Source organism: Centrocercus urophasianus, unplaced genomic scaffold, assembly GCF_019232065.1.
Source record: "Centrocercus urophasianus isolate 14NV4802_14NV808 unplaced genomic scaffold, USGS_Curo_1.0 seq_13, whole genome shotgun sequence".
In the NCBI taxonomy this organism is placed as follows: domain Eukaryota; kingdom Metazoa; phylum Chordata; class Aves; order Galliformes; family Phasianidae; genus Centrocercus; species Centrocercus urophasianus.
This window is the reverse complement of record NW_024884475.1, coordinates 38,142,128-38,165,449: the sequence shown is the minus strand read 5'-3', so window position 1 is coordinate 38,165,449 and position 23,322 is coordinate 38,142,128. Positions and strand designations below refer to the sequence as shown.

Here is a 23,322-nt window from a genome sequence, read left to right as displayed (position 1 = left end):
CCACAAGAACTCCACCACTTCAGGCACCCACCACAGAAATGCAAAAACACCAGACACGGGCCTCCCCCAAAACTAAGAAAGCAAGGCCGTCTCTTCCACCTCTATACCTCTCTTCTACTCTTCTTTCCTTCTTTAGAGCTCGCTTGCTCTAAAGAAAAAACCACTAAAGCCACAAACGCAACTAAAGCAGAACAAACTACAGGCACCCATCCCGTCGAACTCCCCTAAAAACGTCAGGACTACGCATGCGCACACCGCCTTTCTCCCACAGCGCATGCGCAACCGAGCGCCGCTTTCTTCCCGCCCACCTGCGGCGGCCGCAGCTCAGTGCGTAAACAAAGCGGTGCATGCTGGGGGGCGGGAATTGTTACGCGCTGGGAGAAGGTGCCTCCATCTTAAGCGCTGAGCGCGTCGCGGTGGCGGCGGCAGCGGGATGGCGGCGGACAGCAGGGAGGAGAAAGGTACCCGGAGCTTCGGGTGGCGGCTGGGCGCTGGGTTTAGGGGAGCGGTTTGGGAGCTTGTCCGTTGCCTGAGCCATCCGCCCTTCGCGGGGCCTGCTCGGTTGGTGGCGTTGGGCCTTCGCCCTGGAAGCGTCCATGAGAAGAGCGGGGGGGCAGGAGGTGCTCGCTGGGGCCGGCTCGAGGATGTGGCACGGGCCCTCTGTGCGAGCAGGCACATTAGGGGGCAGGGAGGTGCTGGAGGTGACGGGGCCCAACTGGGGCGAGGTGACTCGGGGGGGGAGTGGGGCACAGGGCAGAGAGCTGAGCCTTGCTCACTGGGGTGGGCGCTTCCGGAGGCGTCCGGTTTGCTGCAGTTATACTGGGAACCACAGCCATATTTCTTTTCTGGGGGGTTTTCTGTCAAGGGCTACGGTCGTTTCAGTAAGCAGAAACTGACATTAGGTGCTTTTAATTGCATTCCTTTGATACTTTCCAATGGTTTTACTGCTTTATGGAGCTGCTGAAGGTTACTAAGCCCTGTGGGTAAATACACTTGAAATCAGTTTTTTTTCCAGGGCAATGTATATTCTGAACGTTTAAAACTTCCTGTGCGGAAGCTTAAGTGATCTGCACGGTGCATGAGATATTATCTGTTACATACATCATTCCTCACTAAATTGGCCTTAAAGAAGTTAAAGCATAATTCAGATGTAGGAGATTGCTGGCTGGTGGCTAGCGCAGATTATAGGCAGTTTTCTGAAAAAGGATCACACGTGGTGTGGGGTGGTTTGCATCATTTTGTATTTCTGTGGAATATACATTTCCCATAAACCTTCTTGCAGGCTGTCAAATGTCTTTGGCCATATCTCAGAATGGTGAAAGTTTGCTACATTTAACACTTACTGTGCAACCAGATCATGTTTAAAATTCCTACTAGATTTTGTTAGAGCTGACAACTAAAAGTATTTCTGATGTTTGATTCTTACCTTTATTATTTTAAAACTAGGGAGGTTAGATATAATTGACCGTTTTGAAACAGACGAGCTGTCATTGTACTAAAGCAGTGAAATTGAAGTATTTACTATTGACTTTCTAAATTTCAACTCCTATAACCATGTTTTCCAGCTAGGCTTGCCCTTTTTTGTTGTTAGGATGTTTTTTCTTTCTTTATTTTTTTAATCAGTGATAGTGATAAAATGATGAGTAACAGACAAGAAGCTTTTTTGTTTTGTGTTTTAATTTACTTTTCAGTTTTCTACCCTCAGAAAGGACTGATTCTAACTTAATAGTAAATATTAATGCACATTTGTTTGTAACTGAATTTGTTTCTGCTGTAAATGTGATATTATTTTTATACTCTTTTCAAGAGAGAAATGCTATTTCACTGCTTAGGGAAAGTGAAAATAAACATCACTGACCCTTTCAGTTTTAAATTGCCTGGTCTTATCCCCTCTGTTTGCCGATTCAGATTCTTGTTTGGACCCTTCCTTGAATAGATCTAACTCTTTTGGCCAGCAGAGGAAAAACACTCTCCCCAGGTTACTTTCCTGCTGTTTCAGGTGAGTTAAATTTGTTCATGGAGGGATCCAACACATCCCGGAGTCAACATAAGATGAGTTGCAGGAGAGCCCAGTTGGGAGTGTCTGTAGTGAAATGGACCCATGTGGACCTTCCCCCTTCAGCAGAGATGAACTGTAAGAAATCTGTCCCTCTATTGTTTTTCTGTTTCTTTTTTTGTGCTTTTCCTGATGCTTATCTTGATCTCTCTGAGATAATTTAGCTATCTGATTGAACGCTGACAGTGACAGTGGAGTGAGTGGAATCGTGTTATGAAAGGCATTTGGGCAGTATACCTGATGTAGGTGACGGGTAGGAGCTGTGTGGTCGCACTGCCCTTTTTGCGTCAGCAGGCTGCTAAATACATCTGGAAATTTCTTAGGAGTCAAATGCATCGCAGAAAGGGTGGGGAAACCTTTCCTTCTCTCCTTGGGGTACTTCTTCAGGGTTCTGACTATAAATCAAGCCTACCTAATCCTGAAAGCACTTATCGGAGAGTCTGCATCAGACTTGCTTAATCCCTTACATTTTTATTATTTTTTCACTTGTTTTGGAAGCAGCTGATAGGCAAATTTTTTAACACTTCTGCATGCAGCTTCAGTAGCTAGGTTAATTATCTTTTACACAAGTATGCTGTTGCCTCCCTAAAACAGAAATGAGGCTGAGTTTCAGTATTTGTGATCTGCGATGGGTGATACATTTAAGTCTAGTACACCTATTTTTCACTAGTCTCCAGTAATAAAATCATATGTTGTGAACTTGCCTGGTCTTTTGTGGGGAACGTGATGCAATCCAGGAAATTGCAAACCTTGTTTAGCAGTTGCACAGCTATCAGCCTGTCCCTTAAATTTCTGATCATTAATGGCAAGAATATTGTATGTGGATGTATACTATCTGCAAGCATAAAGGTCTGCTCCTGAGAGAATTATAATGTAACTTTGCATTACCTTTGAATGTCCTTTTCATGCTGCTGCTGAAAAACTTAACCTTCTCTGTGCACCACTTCCTTTGCATCATCAACAGCAGCTGTGCAGTTCAGTGACCACTTCTACGTTCCCTTGTCACAGAAGTGCTAGGAGGGAAGCTAGCATATGGTGATTCCGGTGTATATAGAAGAGAGGAGCTTATAAAAGTCAATTTCCTTTCTGGTGTGGGTTATCTTTTTTCTAATACTGAGCTGTAAAACTTATCTTGTGTTACAGCTCAAGGTTTTGGTGTAAAGAAGTCCAACTTGGAGTGACTTTCTTTACTGTTTTATTCCAGTTCAGTCCTGCACAAGAATCCTGGCCGTCCATCTGCTTTTGTTTTTTAAAGCAGAAAATAAAATCACTGGCAGCAATGAAGAGTTAAAGAGCTCAAAATTTTAGAAAGTAGGAGAAATAATATGAGACTGCAAAGTTAATACTTTCTCTGTTATTTTCCTTTTATGTGCTAGGGCTTAGTCCAGTCTTATTTTGAATGTGATTAGAGTAATGATTTGCTGTCTCCCATCCCAGGAATCCTTTTACCGGAATCACCACGTGTCCCCTCTGGTTTCACTCAAAGTGAAACAGCTGGAAGCAGTGACAAATTTTAAAAGTTGTGTGACAAGTGTGGTCATTTACTGCTTCTAGCATGGGTTTTCTTTTTTTTTCTTTCCCTGTTGATCAAAGTGAATTAGTTGCAGAGTTGTTTTAGAGCAACTCAGAACTAATTTTACAGCAAATTTGTCTTTCCACTTCTTCAGTGGGATGACCTAGCTTACGTTCTTTCTGTTGATTTATCTTGCCGTTTTTGGCTTCTTCCTTAGAGGTATATCACAAAATTCCCTTCCTAACGTGGCAATGAGAACAATAATATTAGTACAGAAGTGTGGGAATAATTTAAGCTGCAAGATCTTCAGAATTTGGGGCAGAAAGGTCCCTCTGCTTCGCTGATGGCACTCAGACTATATCCCAGTCTCTTGCTGTTTTGTTTTTTTTATTATTATTATTTTTCAAATTTTGTACTGGCTTATTTATTAAGCTTCCATTTATAGGTCAGCTTTCCTGCAAAGTATAGTGTGAGGAGCCAAGCTGGACCTTATTCAGGGATTTAAATGCATCCCGTGGCATGTTTTAATTCTTCTATTGGTTTTACTCAATCCGTGCATCTGAGCAAAATTTTGGAAAGAACAAAATTGAGAGAACTTTAATTTTTGCTGTGTGGTAGACCTGTGAAGGAAATGTTCTGTTTTCTAAACAGTAGTTTTACTGTAGTTTGTGTCTTCAGACTATAATTATTCTTTTTTGTTTTCAGATGGTGAACTAAATGTTCTGGATGACATTTTAACTGATGCTCCTGACCAAGATGATGAATTATATAACCCGGACAGTGAGCAAGATAAAAGTGAGAAAAAGGGTAGGTGACTTTTGTAGTGGATGTCTTAAATAAAAGGTGTAAAAAGAAAAAAAATTGTCTGTATTACTAGGGTTAAGTCTTTGTAACAGGTTTTAGAACCTGATTCAAAGAGTTAAGGAGTAAATGTCTTCCAAGGGGGTCTACTCTTTCACCTGACCTTCCAAACAAGCTTTAACTTGGTTACCTTTTGCCTTAGAAGTAATTGTGGAGGCTGCATTATCGTGAGTGTATTTGCTGTTGGAAAAGTCTGTACTGTTTGCTTTAATGAAGTGAAATGGAGCCAGGGGGTCCACAAGTCTTGTTCTAGCTCAGTTGTTAATATGCTTTAGGCCAATATCATAAGCATTTGCTTAATGTTCCTATGTATGATGTTTGGAAAACACCTATTGAAACCTAAGGGATTAGTTGCTCTTTTAAAGTGTTAAGCAAATTTTACAGCATCAGCTGTTCCAAACAAGCCTTTCTAAATGTTGTTACTGAACTTACAACTGAGTGCAACAGGGCATTTATCAAAAGTACAGAAAGCAGGAGTCTCTGTAGAGGTTCAGGTTTGCTATACAAAATAACTTTGAGCTTGATATCTCTTCTTATTTAAGGATCAAAAAGAAAAAGTGACAGGTTGGAAAACGTTGAAAGCAAGAGACAAAAGCCTTCTGTGCATTCATCGAGGCAGATGATGCCAAAGCCTCCTAGTTCATCAGTTAGCAATAACAAGAGAATAGTGACTACAAAAGGAAAGCCAGTATCAGAATACAAGAATGAGGAGTACCAGAGGTCTGATAGAAACAGACGCCCAGATGGTGATCGAAAAACACGCGTGTCAAGCAGTTCCAGGGATCCTTATAAAGGACAACCAGAAAAGACTTGTCTGAGGAAGAGGGATATTGACAGAAGGGCAAAGTCTTCCACACCAGATGGTTCAGAGGTATTAAATGTTCTTGCTGCCTTATAAATAAAACGACTGAGACTTTTATAAGGCACGTTCTCTTAGGACTGTGTGTGCATCCTAACAATGTTATGTGACCACTGATTCACTTTTTCTTTAAACATCAGAGAATGAGACATGATGTGGATAGAAGACCAAGCAGATCCAGCCATTCTTCTAAAGAAGAGGTTAACTCTGAGGAGTATTGTTCAGACCATGAGACTGGTAGCAGTGGTTCTTCGGAACAGGGCAATACAGAAAATGAGGAGGAAGGAATGGAAGAAGAAGATGATGATGAAGGGGAGGAAGATGAAGAGGTGGAAGAAGATGGGGAAGAGGATGAAGAAGAGTATGAGCAGGATGAGAGAGATCAGAAGGAAGGAAATGACTATGACACACGAAGCGAAGCCAGCGATTCTGATTCTGAATCTGCCTCTTTCACAGACGGGTCAGTCAGATCTGCTTCTGGTTCAGATGAATCAGGTAGGTGGCATTTAACATCCTGATCTGAAACACCTTGCCATTGAGAGTTTAGCTAACTGTAGGATACGGTTTAATGAACATGTGTAAAGTAATCTTCAGCAACACGAATCAATAAGATATTAATATTGAAATATTGTAGGGAAAGAAGAATCCTACTGGGAAGTGATTTCTCATTATACTAGCACTTGCAGGTACCAGGACTTCTATGCTGAAGATTCATATTCTTGATTGCTTGGACCTTGTTGCCCAGTGCTTTGAGATGTTAGTGTTTTTCGTAGTTAGTAGTTTCTTAGTTAACATTTTCTCATGGCTTAATTTGCCATGCAATTCATCTTACTGGGGATAAGCTATTATATATTCATGTAGATGAGTGACCAGGTAAACTGGTGCAGTCAAAGCACTGTCTTCATCAGAGAAAAGATGATGTTGGGTAGTTGAGCAATGTCTGCCTTCTATACAGCAAGTTTGAGCGTAAGTTGAAATTATTAGCTATTAAGACAAACTTGGAATAAGAGAAGTTTTGAGCAAAAACTAGAAACAAATGCTTCTCAGTTGTTTAGTGTAACTGGTGCTGAGTTACAGATAGGAAATGTTAACGACTTAAGTACTGCATTGTTTGGAGGATTTCAGGTTCACGCAAACCTGCTTTCTGAGTATTCTCTGAACATTCTTCCCCTAGTTGTTTCTATACGTGCAGACAAAGGATTTGGATCAAGTAAGCCTTGAGAAAGGTCATCTCTATTGTAATTGCTGTACAGTGGAGAAACTTCAGTACAGTGTAAATTTTTCTTAGAAGAAGCTTACTGCATTGTTGAATTTCCTCTTGTTTAGCTTCTTGATCTAAAGTCTTCATAGGCAGTCCTCCTGCTTAACATCTGTGTTTTGATTCAGCTTTGTTATTTGGAATTATCGAACAGAGGAGTATAACCTAAAGACAAGTAAATGTGTAATAGTTGCTCTGAAAAGGTCTGTAGTATACCCTTTTTTTAGAGTGCAACTAGCTGTGTGCTACAGTGTTTTGTTTTCATACTTCCTGACATTTTGTTAAGCTTTGAGCAAGCAAGTCCATGTCACTGTCAAGAGTTTGTGCTCTGTAAATTTTGCTGAAGGCTGAAGAGAAGAACTAAACAACCCTTACTAGAACACCTAGGAGATTAATTCTGTCTTTCAACTTTGCATGCAATTTCTGGGTTGGTGGCATTTGTCTTTTCTTGTGAATGTAAAGCTTTTGCATATGCAAAAGAAGCAAATGCTGCTTTGGAAGCAGCAACTAGGATTTTAATGTGTAAGCTAAGTGCTAACTTCACCATTATGAATATTTGCCTATTTTGGTACTTTGCATCTAAATTTTGCTTGTTGCATAATGATTAAAATGTTGCTATTCTTTGATATCTTTTTCTTTAGATGAGAAAAAGAAGGAAAGGAAGAGAGCTAGAGGTATCTCTCCAATTGTCTTTGATAGAAGTGGAAGTTCTGCATCCGAATCCTATGCAGGTATTCTTTCCTTTTATTGCTTGTCCTGACTTGCATCAAGTCTTAATGAGTAGTCTGAAATAAATGTAACTGGCTGTAGAGATTTATGGGGTATGTAGCTTTGTATAATTTAATACTGACTTCTAGCATGTTGTGTGTGGGTACCTCTCGGGGAGGTGGGGGGAGGATGTGGGCTTTCTTGTTACTTTAATGCTATTCTGTTGCTTAAGTGGAATTTTCACTTTTTTTTAAAACTTGGAAGATGATGATTCAGTGACTAGTTTTCTGAGTAGGAAACTGTTCAAATACTATTTTAAAAAACAAACCCAAACCAAACAACCCAAAACCAACCAAACAATTAAAACAAACAAACAAACACTCGTGCACATGGAACAGTATCTTTTTGTGTGTGTGGGTGCGCGCCAGAAAGCATAATTTGTCATGAATGAAAATTGTATGTGACAAGGCTGTAGAAATTGTTTATTATCTCTATTAAGGCTCAATCTGAACAAAATGTACTTTGGCTAAACACAGGTTCAGAAAAGAAGCATGAGAAATTATCATCTTCCGTTCGTGCTGTCCAAAAAGGTATCATTTAAATTTGAATTTTTAATGCATGCTCCACAGCAAGCCATTGTCTCTGTTCATTAAATTATGTGTAAAAAGTAATGTTCCGATATAAAGCATTTTGAGCCCGTAACGGTGAGCATAGTGAGTAAATCTTGAGCTAATTTTGCATGTGTTGAGAATGTAATGCAAAAATTTCAGCCTTTTTTCCTCCTCACAGAAGCATCAAAGCAAAAAAAGTGCTTCCATGTAAAAAGAGGACTGTATCAGTAATATCTGTTGGAGGATTAATGTTGATGTGTATGTTTCCTGATATTCATTCAGGAAGTCTCAAGGAAGGAAATAAGTCCTATATATCGGAACATCACTGAATCCTGCTAATTTTAGTTTTTTCTTTATTTGAATATCTTAAGTTTTAGTTTGATTTCCCTTGGCATTTTGTACTATACAGCTTAGATTTCAAATTTGAAGTTGGGTGGTTGACTGTTTTGATACATAGGTAGGAATTGGGTGGGATACAGTCTATTTCAAAGGAGGCAAATAACTATCTATACTTACAGCAACATTTTTGAAAACTGAATTTTTACAGTTGAACTTACTTTACACTTTTTTTTTCAGACCAAACAAGTAAACTTAAATACATTCTCCAAGATGCAAGATTTTTTCTCATCAAGAGTAATAACCATGAAAATGTTTCACTTGCTAAAGCTAAGGTATGTTAATTTTTCTTGAAACTGATCACTTTGAGTATATTCAGACACAGCTTACTGTAAAAAAGCATACTGGTTGTATGGGAACTGCTGAGTCACGGCCTGAACCTCTGATTGATCACCTGAGGCGAGCCATGAGTCAGCCAGAGAAGCACAGCTGAAGGCAATTCACCTGTGCTGCCGGAAGGGGTGGAGCCAGGCTGCACCCCTCCTAGACCTATTTAAGAGCTGGCTGCCAGTGGGGAAGGATCTCTTCTGGAGTTCTGCTCTGCTGGTGTTTTGTAGGTGAGTCCAGGATAGGGGTAAGCTTTCCATTTATTCTCTTTTGTTATCATAGTCTACTTTGCCTAACTCTCTTGTTTATTTTGTGATTATAACATCTTAATATTCTTTGATTATACACTGGTACATGCATGCTTTTTTTTCTTTACTCAGATCTTGGTAGAGGTGATGATGAAAGCTAATGCTCCCTGATTCTTTAGGGTTAGCAAATCTGCTTCCACTGTAACCCGGAGAAGTTTTTAGGCCATCCGTTACTGTTCTTGATAAAATTAAAAAGGGGCCTTAAGCCATGAGTGAATGAAGGCTGGAGTTTAATCTGATTCTGAAAATGTTGAGGGAACAGCAACCACTGGATAGCTGGTTCAGGAAATTTTTGAAAGCTATCTCCTTTGCTTGGGGCTTCTCTGAGGTGCTTTAGCCTTATGGTATTTTCTGAGTGAATCTACAATGTTCTTCTGATCACTTTAAGTTGTGACCAGTTGTGAAATACAGTTGATATATGCAATGTTGTCATTTTTCCATACGAGACATTAAGTTCTAGTTATTGAAAAGAATTTAGAATACTCCTTGTAATTAGTGCATTGAATTTGTTTAATATGTTCTGGAAAATGATTTTGTCTTTTTTGAAAAGCTGTTTTTATTAAAAAAAAAAAAAAAAAAGTTACTGTAGTAACTGTTACTAGAATATGGTTTAGGGCAAGTGGTTCTTGAAAAAAATCCAGCACTGTGGGTCTCCTGGTTCTGTTAATTTTGAGGGAGCTTTCCATTTTCAGTGCTATGGTACTTTGCAATTTTCACTTTGTGTTATATCTTTCTCTGTGATCAAATAAGTTTTGTACATGGTACAGGATAGTCTGTGAGAACATGGGATCTCTGGTGATGCTGAGCTTTTGGAATCTGTAGTGCAGATAGATTTTTTTGTCTGGGCACAGCATTGTTGAGAAGTTGCTGATAGAAATAGTTCGGAGGGTTGAGCTGCCACTCTGGCTGCTGCTTCCTTAAGGGCAGAAGTTCATTGAGTGGAATTGTATACGTGTTCCTTATTGGAGCATAGGGCTTCTTGTTTCTATGGGTTTCCTCCGTGAAATCTTGGCAGTGTGATATTACCTGCTGTTCTGTCTGTATCCATCAGCTGCTGTAAAGGCAGAACAGAAAGGATGTGTAAGTATTTAATGTGTGATTCACAGCCTTTTTAAGTTGACTTTTGTGTAGCCAATGTAAGAAGTTGCACTGTCTCACAATATGATTTCACAAACAAATCTAAAACAATGAGCGTCTGACTAAAAGTGAGTAAGAAAATGAATAATTTTCTGGTGACTATTCCAATGAATTGGCTTGTCATAAAATCAGATGAGCAGTAATTGAGCACAGTGTAGGACATAAAAACATGTTACTCTGTCCTTTCTTTTTGTTGAAGATCAGTTTCTTTATCTACAGAAAATATTCTGAGGCTGAAGTTTGAGCATATTAAGCAAGCATAAGCTTCTCTTCTGAACTTGTTCTGAGAAATCAAACGGGGAGCTGATGTTGCGGAACATTAGTGCAGCAAAATGGCTATTTTACAGCTCAGTTGCCTAAAAGCAGGTTGAGGGCTTTTCTGCACATGGCTGCACAAATGTCTGGTTGAAGGTAAAAGGTAGGAATTAGCCAGTGAAGATGTTGGATGCTGAACAAACTATTTTGAGTTGTGTTGCTAGTTTGAAGTGTTGGTGTGGTGTCTTTGATATCTGTGCATTTGCTAAAGGAACTTCAAAGCCTGCAAGATCTCTGCTAATCTATCACGCCAACAGGGTCATTCAAGTCTGCCTGTCCACCTTTTGTTTATAGAAGTCTTTCTGAATCTAGTGCCTCCTGTTTATTTCCATGGAAACAACCTCCGAGCACAATAGTACTATTTGATAGAGCAAATGCTCAGCTGAAAAATCTTTTTTCAGCACAGTCACAGCCATTAGCTATGCATTTTCACCACGAATGAACAGGAGCCTGCATGCTGTTCTCATCCAGGTCTGTGCCAGCAGAGGTGACCTGCTGTTGCCACTGCTGAAATGCATCACCCACCACCTCAGTGTGCTCATGGCCACTGTTTGGTTTCTGTCAATGTTCAGCAAGCGTTGATGAATGTCAAAGAGCATCATTTTTTGTGCATGGAGAAATTTATAACAAACCTTAGCTTCCTGTACTCTTCTGTGTCAGACACTATTTTGTCAGACTGTCCCTTTGCTGCCGTGTGTTGCACAGCAGCAAAATGTGGTGGGAATATTCAGTCTCTGCTGCCGTAACACCATCATCCACCTCTGATGTTGTGGGTCAGTATCGTAAAATAGGAAGCATTGCTTTTGAAGCATTCTTCATAGATGCTGCTTTTTTTCCCCCTAATATATGTTGTCTTGGAAAAAAAAAAAAAAAGGGGGCAAAAAACATGGACTCCCAAAGTTACTTAAAACAAAACTTAAAAATCCTGAAGACAGACGTAATCATCAACTGTTGTAATTACAAATGAAACCTTATAAGTGGTCAATGCACCTACATTGTTCAAAAAAGACGAGGCAACTTTTTTCCGAAGGTTTTATCATGAGACAGGCTAAAAGTGTTTTCTGAAAGAACTAATGTTAAAAATACCTTTTTTTTTTTTTAATTATCTTTTTTATCTCTGAGCGCTAGCTTGGTCTTGTTTTCTTCGCCTAAGCTATGTACTTGAAATCTTCTGTCAGCTGAACCACTTGACATTAACTCTTCTGGTGGTGGGTTGGGGATTGTTTTGTTTTAGGGAGTATGGTCAACTCTTCCAGTGAATGAAAAGAAACTTAATGCTGCATTTAGATCAGCGAGGAGTGTCATTTTGATATTTTCTGTAAGAGAGAGTGGCAAATTCCAAGGTAAGGGAGATGAGCTTTTAGTAAGGTAAGTGAAAGTGACATTTTGTGTGGTAGCTTTTCTGTTGTTAAAATTGATGTGAAATCCCTAGGATTTGCAAGACTGTCTTCAGAATCCCATCATGGAGGATCACCTATACACTGGGTGTTGCCTGCAGGAATGAATGCAAAAATGTTGGGAGGTGTCTTTAAAATTGACTGGATTTGTAGGTAAATAATTGTTCATTTATGCTTCTGTTTATTAACAATATGCTATTATCATTTATTTATGATAGTAAATAGATGTATTTTCCATCCTTCATGTACCCATGCCCTATGTTGTTGAGCGTGGTACTCAGATCTGTACCTGATGTACAAATATTTTTTTGTTGTCCATTAATTAGCTTAGACATTTTTAACACTTGAGTATTTTCTTTTACTAAACTCTAGCCCTGCAACTAGGGAAGTATATTGTGAAGTTCTTGATGAGAAACAACTGATCGCTTGATAGACAGCTGTGACAAACAGCCATCCTTGCGGAATGCTTTTTCCTGTGTTCATCTCATGTATGTCATCTGGCTGAAGAAGGGAAATGCTAGTGTTCAAAAATAAGTTGAGACGCTTGCATTACATATAGGGTGTGAGCAATATGTTCATTCCTATAATCAAGTAAAACAGAAAAAGTTACAAGTCTGAAGAAAACAAGCTGTATTGGTCCATAAGTCTTACTGCACAGTTGCATGAGCTCTGGTGCTGGCAGAAAGAAAAAACGTGGAGGAATTTTCACTTGTAATTATGGGAAAATCAAGGTTGGAAAGAACCTTGGGAAGTTATCTACTCTAATGTCAAAGATATTTTAGCTTGAGAGTAAGATTGTAGAATCGTAGAATGGCCTAGATTGAAAAGGACCACAGTGATCACCTAATTTCAACCCCCTGCTATGTGCAAGGTCGCCAACCACCAGACCAGGCTGCCCAGAGCCACATCCAGCCTGGCCTTGAATGCCTCCAGGGATGGGGCGTCCTGGATTTTATTTCAGTGACATTGTTATATGAAGATACTGTGTCTCATACAGACTGGTCAGCATATTCAGATTGTACTTGTTATTGCACAATCTCAATATTTTATAAAGACAAGCATTTCTTTAATGAGATGGACTTATTCCAGTATTAAATAGGCTGTCACGGGATGGACTATACTATGTGAAATCTTGAATTCTTCTGGTACTAATACATTCATTCAGAGACATGCCACTGCGAAGGTTAACAGAATTGTTCATTATGCTATGTTTTATTGTACGAGTTATTTAAAAGTAAAAATATGAGGGCAAAACTGTAAATAATACCACTTGCATATTTAGGCGTGAATTGCCGTTCACTAAGTCTGCTCATCTGACCAATCCTTGGAACGAACATAAGCCGGTCAAGATTGGACGTGATGGACAGGTTTGTTAATGCTGTTTTTTTGTTTTGGTTTGTTTTTTGTTTAATAATTTGCATCTTCTAGTGCTTGCTTAGTTTGTACGTATAGAAGATATGGAATCTCTTTAGATCACTTACTCATCGTTAGAGTACTGTGACAAAGGCATTCATGTCATTTCTAATGCTGTTAGGGAAGAAGGAAGAAGAAGACCAAAGCATGCTGATGTTCTTCTTTGTGATAAACATGTTTGATGCTTCAGAAGTGATATTTTGAGACTGAAATGTAATATGTCATGAATTGTATGGTGTGTAAACCTGTATAGCATCAGTTTTTTTTTTTTTAAGAACCAGTTCTGATATTTCCAGCTGTATTCTTCATTGTGTTTTTCCTTACTCCTGTTTATCTTAGGGCATAGTCTCTAGTGTAGTAAAGCATATGCCAGTAAATGGTAGCGAGTTGGGTTTTTTTGTCTTGTCAGACATAATAGAGTGCAGGCATGTTGCTGCTGGAATTGAGTAACCTTGATTTTAAAATAATGGGTTCTGCTTTCCAGAGGCGAGATGGAAGTTGTGTACTCACCCATACTGAGTGGGAAAATGTATACTGCATGTGTTGTTGTTGGGTTTTTTGTTTTTGTTTTTTTCCTCATAGATACATTTACTTTGTTAGGTAGTAGAAGTAAAATAGTATCTTCTGTCTTGTTCAAATTTAGTGGGTTTTAAAAAAATATATATTTCCATTAACGTTTTTCTTAAATGATCAAGGTAAAATACATGCATCTATTTAATGTTTTATGCACTTTGCTACAGAGTTGCAATCTAGATGTGAGTTTTTAATTTTTCATACTACTGTTGTACTGTTAGGTACTGAACAAACATCTGATGTTTGCTTTTCTAGCTTTTCAACTTGGGTTATTTCTTGAAGTTGTTGTCATTTATCTGTCTACATTTTGTTTAACCCCCAGTGGATCTCTATTCTGAGGATGTGTACTCTTACCCTTAGAACTCATGTGAGATTTTTATATCTACAGCATACTTCCCAGGACGCTCCCCAGGCCTGCTAGTCACCAGGCTGAAGAAAACGCTTTCTTCAGTTGTTTTGCAGTTGTTTCCTGCTATCTTCATTTAATAGCCCCAGGTTTTTATACCAGAAGAAGTGGTCAACAAGTTTCTGTCCCTCTCCTCCAAGCAACTCAGTGTTACTCTCCTCTTGTAGCTATTGTCCTCCATACCCCAAAGATTTCTCCTTTTTTCTTAGTCTGAACAGTCACAACCTGTTCAGTCATTCAGTATAAGGATTGTTCTACTTCTGCAGTTATCCACATCACATTCTTTGAAATTTTTCCAGCTCTTCTGTCCCTGTACCACTGCCTTTATTTTTCTTTTTGTAAAGATGAAGGGATCAGAACTACACCCCAGGAGTAGGTGGAACATGAACTTTCAGTGTGGTATAATGATTTTAATGATTTTCTTGTTCTCTCTTCCTAATAATCCTGACATGTGATTTGCTTGTTCTGACTGCTGCCAGGTGTTGATCTAGTACTTTTCATGGATCTGTCAATCACTGACTAACTCTTTTTTGAGTGGTAATAGTCAATTTTATCAGGCCGTGGATTTTTATGTGAAGCTAGGATGGATTTTTCTCCTTCTACATGTGTTGCTTTTCTGACTGTAATAGGTGATCATTTTCTTTATGGTGAAATACGGTCTTCTGATATTGTAGTAAAACATTGGTATGGCCTGAATGCCTAATGGGGAGATAAGGTTGCCCTGGGAGTTGGACTTTCTTAATAAAAATTTTTAGTTTAAGAGTGGAAGGTAATGTAAGTGAATGTTGCTTTGTCTCTGGTGATGCTGAGGTCTAAGCTTGTTTTGTTCTTAGGGGATTTTTTGTTTTAAATATGTATTGTTTGTGTAATTGAGGAGAGTTTTTCTTATCTTGGTTTATAAATCGCTACTGAACTTCTAACTAATTGTAGGAAATTGAGCCGGAATGCGGAACCCAGCTTTGTCTTCTGTTCCCTCCTGATGAAAGTATTGACTTGTATCAACTCATTCATAAAATGAGGCACAAGAGAAGAATGCACTCACAGCCCCGATCAAGAGGACGACCATCTCGTCGCGACCCCGTTCGGGACGTGGGAAGGTTAGAAACGTTCTTTGGACTGATAATAGGCACATGTATCAGAATAACGTGATGGAGGAATGTGATTCGTCAAAGCTTTCCCTGCGATAAAGAAGAGAGAAAATCCTCAAATCAAGCTGCATGGACAAGTTTGTGGCTTCATTGAGGATTTCACATGATTTCCCGGTCTGTCATTATTCAAGAGGAAAATGGGGATCTTTGTTTTTGCAGAAAAAAAAAAAAAAGCTCTTAAAGTGCCGTCTAGTTTAGACCAGATAATTTATTGAGATAATGCGATGTGTAACTCTAGCTGTAGGTAAGCTTGGCATTATTATGAGGAGGGTAGATGGAGAGAAGGATATATTTATATGCCAAAAATGTGTTAATATCTTGTAAAAGCCTTTTCTTTCAGGTGTGTCTCTGGATAAGCCTTATCAATTATGGGACTTTTATAAGGATCACTGATAATTTTTCAGAAGATGCCGCCTCATTTTGAGGATAAAATATTTAATTTATTTTGATATTCAAGAGGAGGAGCATTATTGGGACTGTTTCAAATTGTGTCACCGTGCTGTGTTAACCCCATTGCCAGATATTCTCTAACATGTAACCACTGAATTCACACATCTTGCTGAGCTTCTGAAAACAATAGGTTCTTTCCAAAAGGGATCGAGTGGCCCTTGGAGACCCGGCAACAAACCAACAGGCTGTTGCTGTGTCTGTATATACAACCTTTCCAGATGCTGGCAGTACCTGTGGACTTAAAGTATTTTTAGAGGATCGACATGGTTATTGATCACTGCTATATGAACTTAACATCATTTTCCAGGATAAAAGGGGGTGTAACTTGTTACAGAATTGGAGAAGTCTTTGCAAAGAACTGATATTAGCCCTTCTGCCAAACACCTTTTCCCTGTGTAGCCACTTTGCATACAGACTGATGTATGATTTGGGCTGAAACCTTTGGTTACGTTTCCTCTTTGTGGAAACATCCTGTGGTAGGTACAGATACCTAACAAGAGTCCCCATTTCCTTGATCTTTAAAAAAAAAAAAAAAAAAAAAAGGACACTGTAACGAGTAGGTAGGAGGAAACCTGGCAGCGTCCCCTTATTTTTGGCTTTAAAGGACTGAACACCAAGATGGCTTGTGAAGTTAAGCTAAGAGGTTTCCAGTGCAATAAAGTATATGCAAGTGAAGGTTTTGCAATGGACTGCAAACTATACATATAAGAGCATCACACCTTCTCATGCCTGCCAGGGCCTCCATTTATGTATGTGGCTTACAGCTAAAAGTCAGTAGTTGGACTACTATATGAACTGTTTCTATCATATTTTATACCGGTCGTAAATGCACTCTCAAAACTACAAGAAAGCGGTATGTTTATTCTTTACACCAGCTTTTGTTTTTCTTGATCTGATTTTACTGTAGATGCAACTGTTTTGGTTTTTGGGCTTTTTGCTCGTAGAAGAGAAGCTTAGTAACTGGGTATAGTGGGCTTTAAAAACTGAAATTGGGAAGGGGGAGGAAAAATGGCTCTTCATGAAGAGAAAGCTTGTTGCCTAGCGAGCAAGTTGCGCAGTAATTAAGCATTACAAGAAACTATCCATTTCCTGTCTTTGTTGTAAGTGATTTTATTGCTCATTGGGGGAGGGGAGAGAGGGGTACATAGCTGATTCGTTTAGAAACGCTTCTGTGTTAGCATTGGAGTCTCCCATTAGTGTTTATGTTCCTTGACAAAGCAGCATTAGCAGCCAGTTTTTGGTTCTATATTAAACAGTGACTGGAATTTAACTGTTTCACGAAGAAGCTTCCTCCCTGAGAATAAGATTCTCAGGTAACAGTTCTCTTACAGAAAAGGTGGCTTGTGTAGAAGAGAGCCCTACTTGTTTTAATTAGGGAGCTTAAGTGTTCTTGAGCTTCCTGTTCCAGTGGCACTGATGCATTACTGGTAAATTGGTTAGATCAGAAGTCGTTAGAAATATTATTGGCCTGCCTAGCTAAACAAGCTACAGTGAAGGAAGCCATTTCACAAATAATGTACGGTTTTATTTAAAATGTACAAAAATAAGCCCTCTCACACCATAGCTGGCGAATATAGTAATATTACTGCCTTTTGACTGTAATTATATGCTTTACCATTTATTTTAACTGGACTTAGAAGTGTAAATTCTGTTGTCCAACAGACTAGTTCAGAATATAGAATGGAACGTATGTTCAAGCATGAGTATAAGTTCTGTTTTCAGATGAAATTGTTACCTTTTGTTTGTTACAGAGGTACCAGTGGGTAGAGTTCCTTTCCTAACTACTGAAGCACCTGTAGCCAGAAAGTAAAATAGGAAGGGGTATTTAATTTGATTGTTGTTCTTGATTACTTGAGATCATACTTAAGCTGTGGAATGTTTTGAATCAGATGGAATTCAGAATGGTTAAACGGAGATTCTGGGCAGCTCAAGATATTCCTTTGAGGTATTCTGCTGTTCTCAAAGCTCCAAACAACCTTGTTTAATCTCTGATATCTAATTTATGTAGGCGTCGACCAGAAGATTATGATATTCATAACAGCAGGAAGAAACCAAGGATTGACTATCCCCCTGAGTTTCACCAAAGACCAGGTTAATATCTTACTGTGAAGATTTCTGTGCGCCAGTTCACGAGTGTTTCCTAGTGCATCCTTAAAATTCTAAATGTGTTGTTCTAATGTGGCTGGGATTAAAAAAAAAAAAAAAAAAAAAAAGAAAAACTTTTCTCCTAAGTGCTGCTTTTGGGTTTAACCCACCTCTTGCAGAATTCCTGTGGCACTAACTTTACTGGTTTGAGTGAGAAATAAGTTGTTCTGTACTGTGCCCCTGTAAGAATCTCACAACTGTGTAAATTCTTATGCATGATTCTCTTAAACTTTTAAATATGGTTAGTTGAAATGCCTACCCATTACTAGAAATAGTTTAAGCTACTTGTCAATGCAGTAATTGTCAAATTAAAATGTTTATCAGAAATTTCCAGCTGAAAAAGTGAGCTGAAGTTGCCTGAGTAGCAGGTTTATTAGATTACATGTTCAGTTGTATTTTCAGATTTTTTTTTTTCTTTTACGTGCTTGACATGAGGAAGGGAAAATAAACTTTTACTGCCTTTTATGAGAGGGTCAAATCATGAATGTGGGAAAGCAATTTTGTTACTTTCCGGAAAAGTGTTTGCAATGGTAGTAGAACAATAATATAATTATGCAATGGTAATATTGCAGATTTTTATTTTTCTGAAGGCAAATATTAAAAAATGGTCAGTTGTAATTGCATAATCTTGCTTCACTGCTGTTGGGAATATATATCCCACTATTTCAGTAATAGGTCTCTAAATCTTTCCTAAGAATCTGCTTTTATGTGTCCAGTTTGACTGCAAGTTTAGTATTTTTTGGAGAAAAAGAAAAAAAGTGTTGTTGCTTCCTAGCTTTTCAACACCATTATTTAGGGTTCAGAACAAAAATGTAAAATCTAATGAAACTCAAAGGCATTATTTAATTAGCAGTATAAGCATGCCTGGTGTTTTGCAGTATTTTGTGTAGCTATAAAAAGTCCCCATTCTAAGCTGTTCTTTATCCTGTGAGGCTTTTCCAAGTGGTTTTACCTTGTTTGTTTTTTAATTTTCTGTATAACTGTTTGTTCAAGACCTATTAGGAAATTGGTCTTACAAATTGCTGGGAATAGTAGGATTCTACTGAGTGCATAGTTATTAAGTAGCTGTGGCCACGTGGTGATTGTCTGGGAGCAGTACTCCTCAAGCTTGTGGGCATTCCCAGTTTATTTGAATAAAATTCCATGTGTTTGTTTGCATAGGTTGTACTGTGTGCAAGTTCCTATGCGTGTATATATATATTACATATGTAAAATACAATTTTTGTTACTATGTTATGCTACTTTGTATTGTCTACAAGAAATTGTAAGTTTTCTATAGTTATGTTGAAACTGAATACAATGGGTGTTACTCGATAATTTAAAATTTGATAGCTGGAGAATAGATTCTAATTAGTATGTATTTAAAGATTAATGTCATGAAATGATAAATTAATACTGCTTGATGTTTGAACAGGGTATATAAAGGATCCCAGGTATCCTGAAGTAGACAGGTAAGGTGTGTTCATGCTATTCTTATGTCCTGGTAACTTGTCCGAATGGATAATGTGAATTTAGTTCTGCAAATTTTTATTCCCAACAGACGATTTTCAGGAGTTCGACGAGATGTGTTTTTAAATGGGGTAAGTTTGTGCATGCTGATGTCAGGGGAAGTTCCTATATTCAGCTTTCTGCAGTTCTGAAGAACTCCTGTCACAAATATTAATATCCCTATCTTTCATTTTAGTCCTACAATGATTACGTGAGGGAATTCCACAACATGGGACCACCACCACCATGGCAAGGAATGGTTTGTGTCTTATTCAACTTTGCCTTTTTCTGCAAAGCATGGCTTTTCTGTACCCTGCTATAGAAGCGTAGTGCATCCAATCTGTGCTCAACCCTTCCCTTTTTCTAAAATGTAGCTCTGCTGTAAATGCTGTAATTTATATCAGCTATTTGTATTTTTACTTTGCTCTCAGTAGTAGTCTGTCATTCTAGTCAGTAGTACAGCAGTGAGAATATGACTAATCTTGAACCTGCAGGGAGCTCTAAGCTTAGAGGAGACAACAGCCCCTTCTTTTAGCCCACGCAAGAGGATGCAACAAAATTTTATGTTCAACTAAAGATTTGTAGTAATGGGTTTTCTTTCAGACAGTAGGTGTTTCAGAACTGGACTTGCTGCCTAGGATCATGGCATGTTGAGGTGTTACACAGTGGCTTGCTTTCGGTTAGGGCAGTGAAGCATGTGGAAAAATAGCTGAGCACACTGAACAGCATGATGAAAATAAAACATACTGCACTAAAATGCATTTCTTTCCCTGTTCAGGTGAGCATATATGTGAATACATGTACTTGCAGTTATGTACATTGAAATTAAGTACTTAAATTCAGCTTTGGTTTCTTCATCTAGTGAGGAAAAAGTCATTTTAACTAGTTACTTTGTTATGACCCAGAGTGAGGGTCATGATTTTGTGTAGCTGTAACAAGTCTTCTGGCTCTCGTGTATATTGTGGAAGCAAAAGGATTTGCGGTATGTGGAGTTTTGCTCATCTGAGACACAGCTCTGACTTCTTATTATAACTGAAAGAAATGAACAAAGTTGTTAGACTCGGAGTGGTTTATCAAGCACAGCTAAACCTCCAGATTTTCCTGTCATTTTTCCCTTTCCATTAAGCATGCTGCATAAATATCGTAAAAGCCAGTGCTTCCACCTGTTTGTTTTGTGAACAGGAGTGCAAGCCAAGATGCTTCAGTAATATCTGAAAGAAATGATTTGATCAATTAAAGAAGTGGAGTAAAACAGCGAATAGATGCCTTGTTTTAAATATTAATAATAATATAATCAACTAGCATTTTGTTGAATAGTTTGCCTTGCAGAGTAAGCTTATTCATGTAAAACAGTATGTATGTGTAGCCATGGCACTGAAAAGAATCTGAGAATAATTTACTAGTTTGGACAAAAGATTTATGGATTGTTATTAAAAAAAAAAATTATAGTTAACAGAATTAAGTAACAAAAGTTTACTTACAGTATCATCTTAAGGTAGATATGGGAAGAGGTTGTGTTTTGGATCTGGGCAGGATGTTCCCTGAACTTCTGAAAAATCAGTGGTAGAGCAATGATAAAGCATGCGTGCTTCATGAGAAATAACCTGTTACATCTGATCACAGCCTAATAATTGTGTATTTGGATGTTTGTATTTCCACCTGAATGAAAATAACCTCTGCTGTGTATTCCCTGTGCTACATTTTGTGTACATACCTTTGTTTTGGAACATTAAACAGACTGCCTTTAACTTTCTTGTAGCCACCGTATCCAGGTATGGAGCAGCCACCACACCATCCTTACTATCAGCACCATGCACCTCCACCTCAAGCTCACCCTCCATACTCAGGACATCATCCTGTACCACATGAAGCAAGATATAGAGACAAACGAGTAGTAAGTGTCCAAAAAGACAAGGGAAGGCAAGTCTGCAGTTTAGGTTAGAAATGGGAGGAGTTTGGGGTACAGATGTAGGTAGCCTACCCTGAAACATGTTGACTTGGACAATACAGATCTTAAAAATACAGTTTTCTTTTGAAAGATACTTAGTCAAATTATATGAGTTATTTTCAGTATTGTTGAAAAGCTTCTCTTCTAGGTCATGTAGAAGTGAAACATTACCAGAATGTGGTATTAAACTGACATGTCTGCTTAAAATTGGCATACAGTTGTCGAGTTGTGAACTCCTTGTTGAAGCTCAGTTTGAATAAGGATGTAGCCTTCTATAATTGCATGCAGTCATGCACAAAAAGAAACTTTTCTGTTAATGGAGAGTTCTATAACTCTTTAAGGCACATCAAAAACTAGAGTAGATTGTTGAAAAATTTTGATTGTTGAGCTGTCCTCAAAAGCTGTTTAGCTTTCAGATCTCCTGCTGGTATCTGACATTTGAACCTCATTTTACTCCATGCACACTAGAAACACAGACGTATGGTGCTGCCCTGAAGATGAGAGAAGAAACTTGTACTGATGGATGCATGTTTTCAGTTGATTTTTTTGGTGGTTGTTTTGTTTTCAATTATTACTTTTATATTGGGCTTTCTGAAGAGTTACAGCCAGTCCTGTGGATAAGGACAGGGAGGGAATTTTCATCTGGCAAAGAAAATAAACAGCTGTCCTTTCATCACAGCACGACTATGACATGAGGGTAGACGACTTTCTTCGCCGCACACAAGCAGTTGTCAGCGGTCGGAGAAGCAGGCCTCGAGAGAGGGATCGAGAGCGGGAACGGGACCGGCCTAGAGATAATAGAAGAGACAGAGAACGTGACAGAGGCCGTGATAGGGAAAGGGAGAGAGAGAGGATTTGTGACCGGGACAGAGACAGAGGAGAAAGAGGTAGATACCGAAGATAATCTGTTTAGAACCAGTGCTCACTTGAAACAAAAAGAGCTTGTATTTTTTTGTGTGTTTACAAGTAGTACATTTTATTTTCAGCTCTCTACTTAAAGTTCATTGTGTAGAAAGATTTATAATGACCCTCTTTATTCCAAGCATGCAGTGAACTGTGAACTGGAAAAACTCAGTTTGGCCAAAACTAAATACACAAAGCTGACACTTGACAATTCTATTGGAGCAGAATGGAAAACAGTCAAGAATGTACATACTGATTCTCAGTGAGTGTTCATCTACTTAGTAACTTCATTCTAGGTTTTTGAATACTGATGGAAAACTGCCATATATATATATATATATATATTTTTTTTTTTTTGCTTTGATGTTTTCTTCCTGTAGTTTCACATGGTTCTGTGGAAGAATGCTGCTATCAAGTATGCAAATATTAAGAATGATTTTTGACTGACTGGCGGTGCCATAGCAGCTTTCTTCTTTTCTTCTTGTTTTTAACTGTCTGTGAAGTCAAGTGTTTTTTCAGTCTTCAGTAATGAAAGCAATATTAAAAAGACAACATTGATATCTAATTTTTAACCTTTTTTTAAAAAAAATCTGCCTGTGTTCAGTAACATTTTGGTCAATTATCTTGTCTAGTCTCCTTCCAAAATGTACACATTGCTTGGAATGTTCACAACCTGCGTGTGTGGAACAGGAAATATTGCTGTACTCTACATTGCTACCATTTCTTTTTTTATATAAAAATAAATTGGTAACTGTTGAAATGGTTGATGCTCCAGACTGTTTCTTGATCTTCTAAGCTTGCCTGCTTTCCTAGAATGCGGCTGTTCCAGGAAAGTATTGAGAAAATTGTTTAAAGGTAAATGCAGTAAGTGAAATTGATCAAGAAACGTGAAGCAAAAAGGTAACTGCTTTTTTCTGTTTCCACAATGAGGTAGTTGATTAACGCAACTCATGCAGCTAATCAAAGTTAAGGTCCGACGCTTCTAACTTAAAATGATCTCCGTGCTATTAACAGGCTGTTCTCAGCCACAATCGTATCTCTCCCGTATCTTCCTTGTACAGATTACTGCATCACTTGTTATTTCTTGTAAATAGAAACTATT

The 23,322-nt window shown here is 38.4% G+C and overlaps 1 protein-coding gene across 6 annotated transcripts; it reads left to right on the top strand.

The window, feature by feature from the left end:
• Nucleotides 1-347: 347 nt before the first annotated feature.
• On the top strand, nt 348-22,980 carry YTHDC1 (YTH domain containing 1). Of its 6 annotated transcripts, XM_042811958.1 has the most exons (18): nt 350-461; nt 2,000-2,134; nt 4,275-4,376; nt 4,973-5,301; nt 5,430-5,784; nt 7,189-7,278; nt 7,792-7,845; nt 8,443-8,537; nt 11,584-11,692; nt 11,782-11,899; nt 13,029-13,113; nt 15,069-15,235; nt 17,745-17,827; nt 19,296-19,332; nt 19,422-19,461; nt 19,566-19,628; nt 21,129-21,263; nt 21,997-22,980. In XM_042811958.1, exons 1-18 carry the CDS (start codon nt 434-436, stop codon nt 22,219-22,221), a joined length of 2,250 nt encoding a protein of 749 aa, XP_042667892.1. In that variant the 5' UTR covers nt 350-433; the 3' UTR covers nt 22,222-22,980. The 6 variants fall into 6 exon arrangements, 5 of the variants coding, with proteins under 5 accessions (XP_042667892.1, XP_042667894.1, XP_042667893.1 ...); XM_042811960.1 differs by lacking the exon at nt 2,000-2,134; XM_042811959.1 differs by lacking the exon at nt 7,792-7,845.
• The last annotated feature ends 342 nt before the right edge of the window (nt 22,981-23,322 follow it).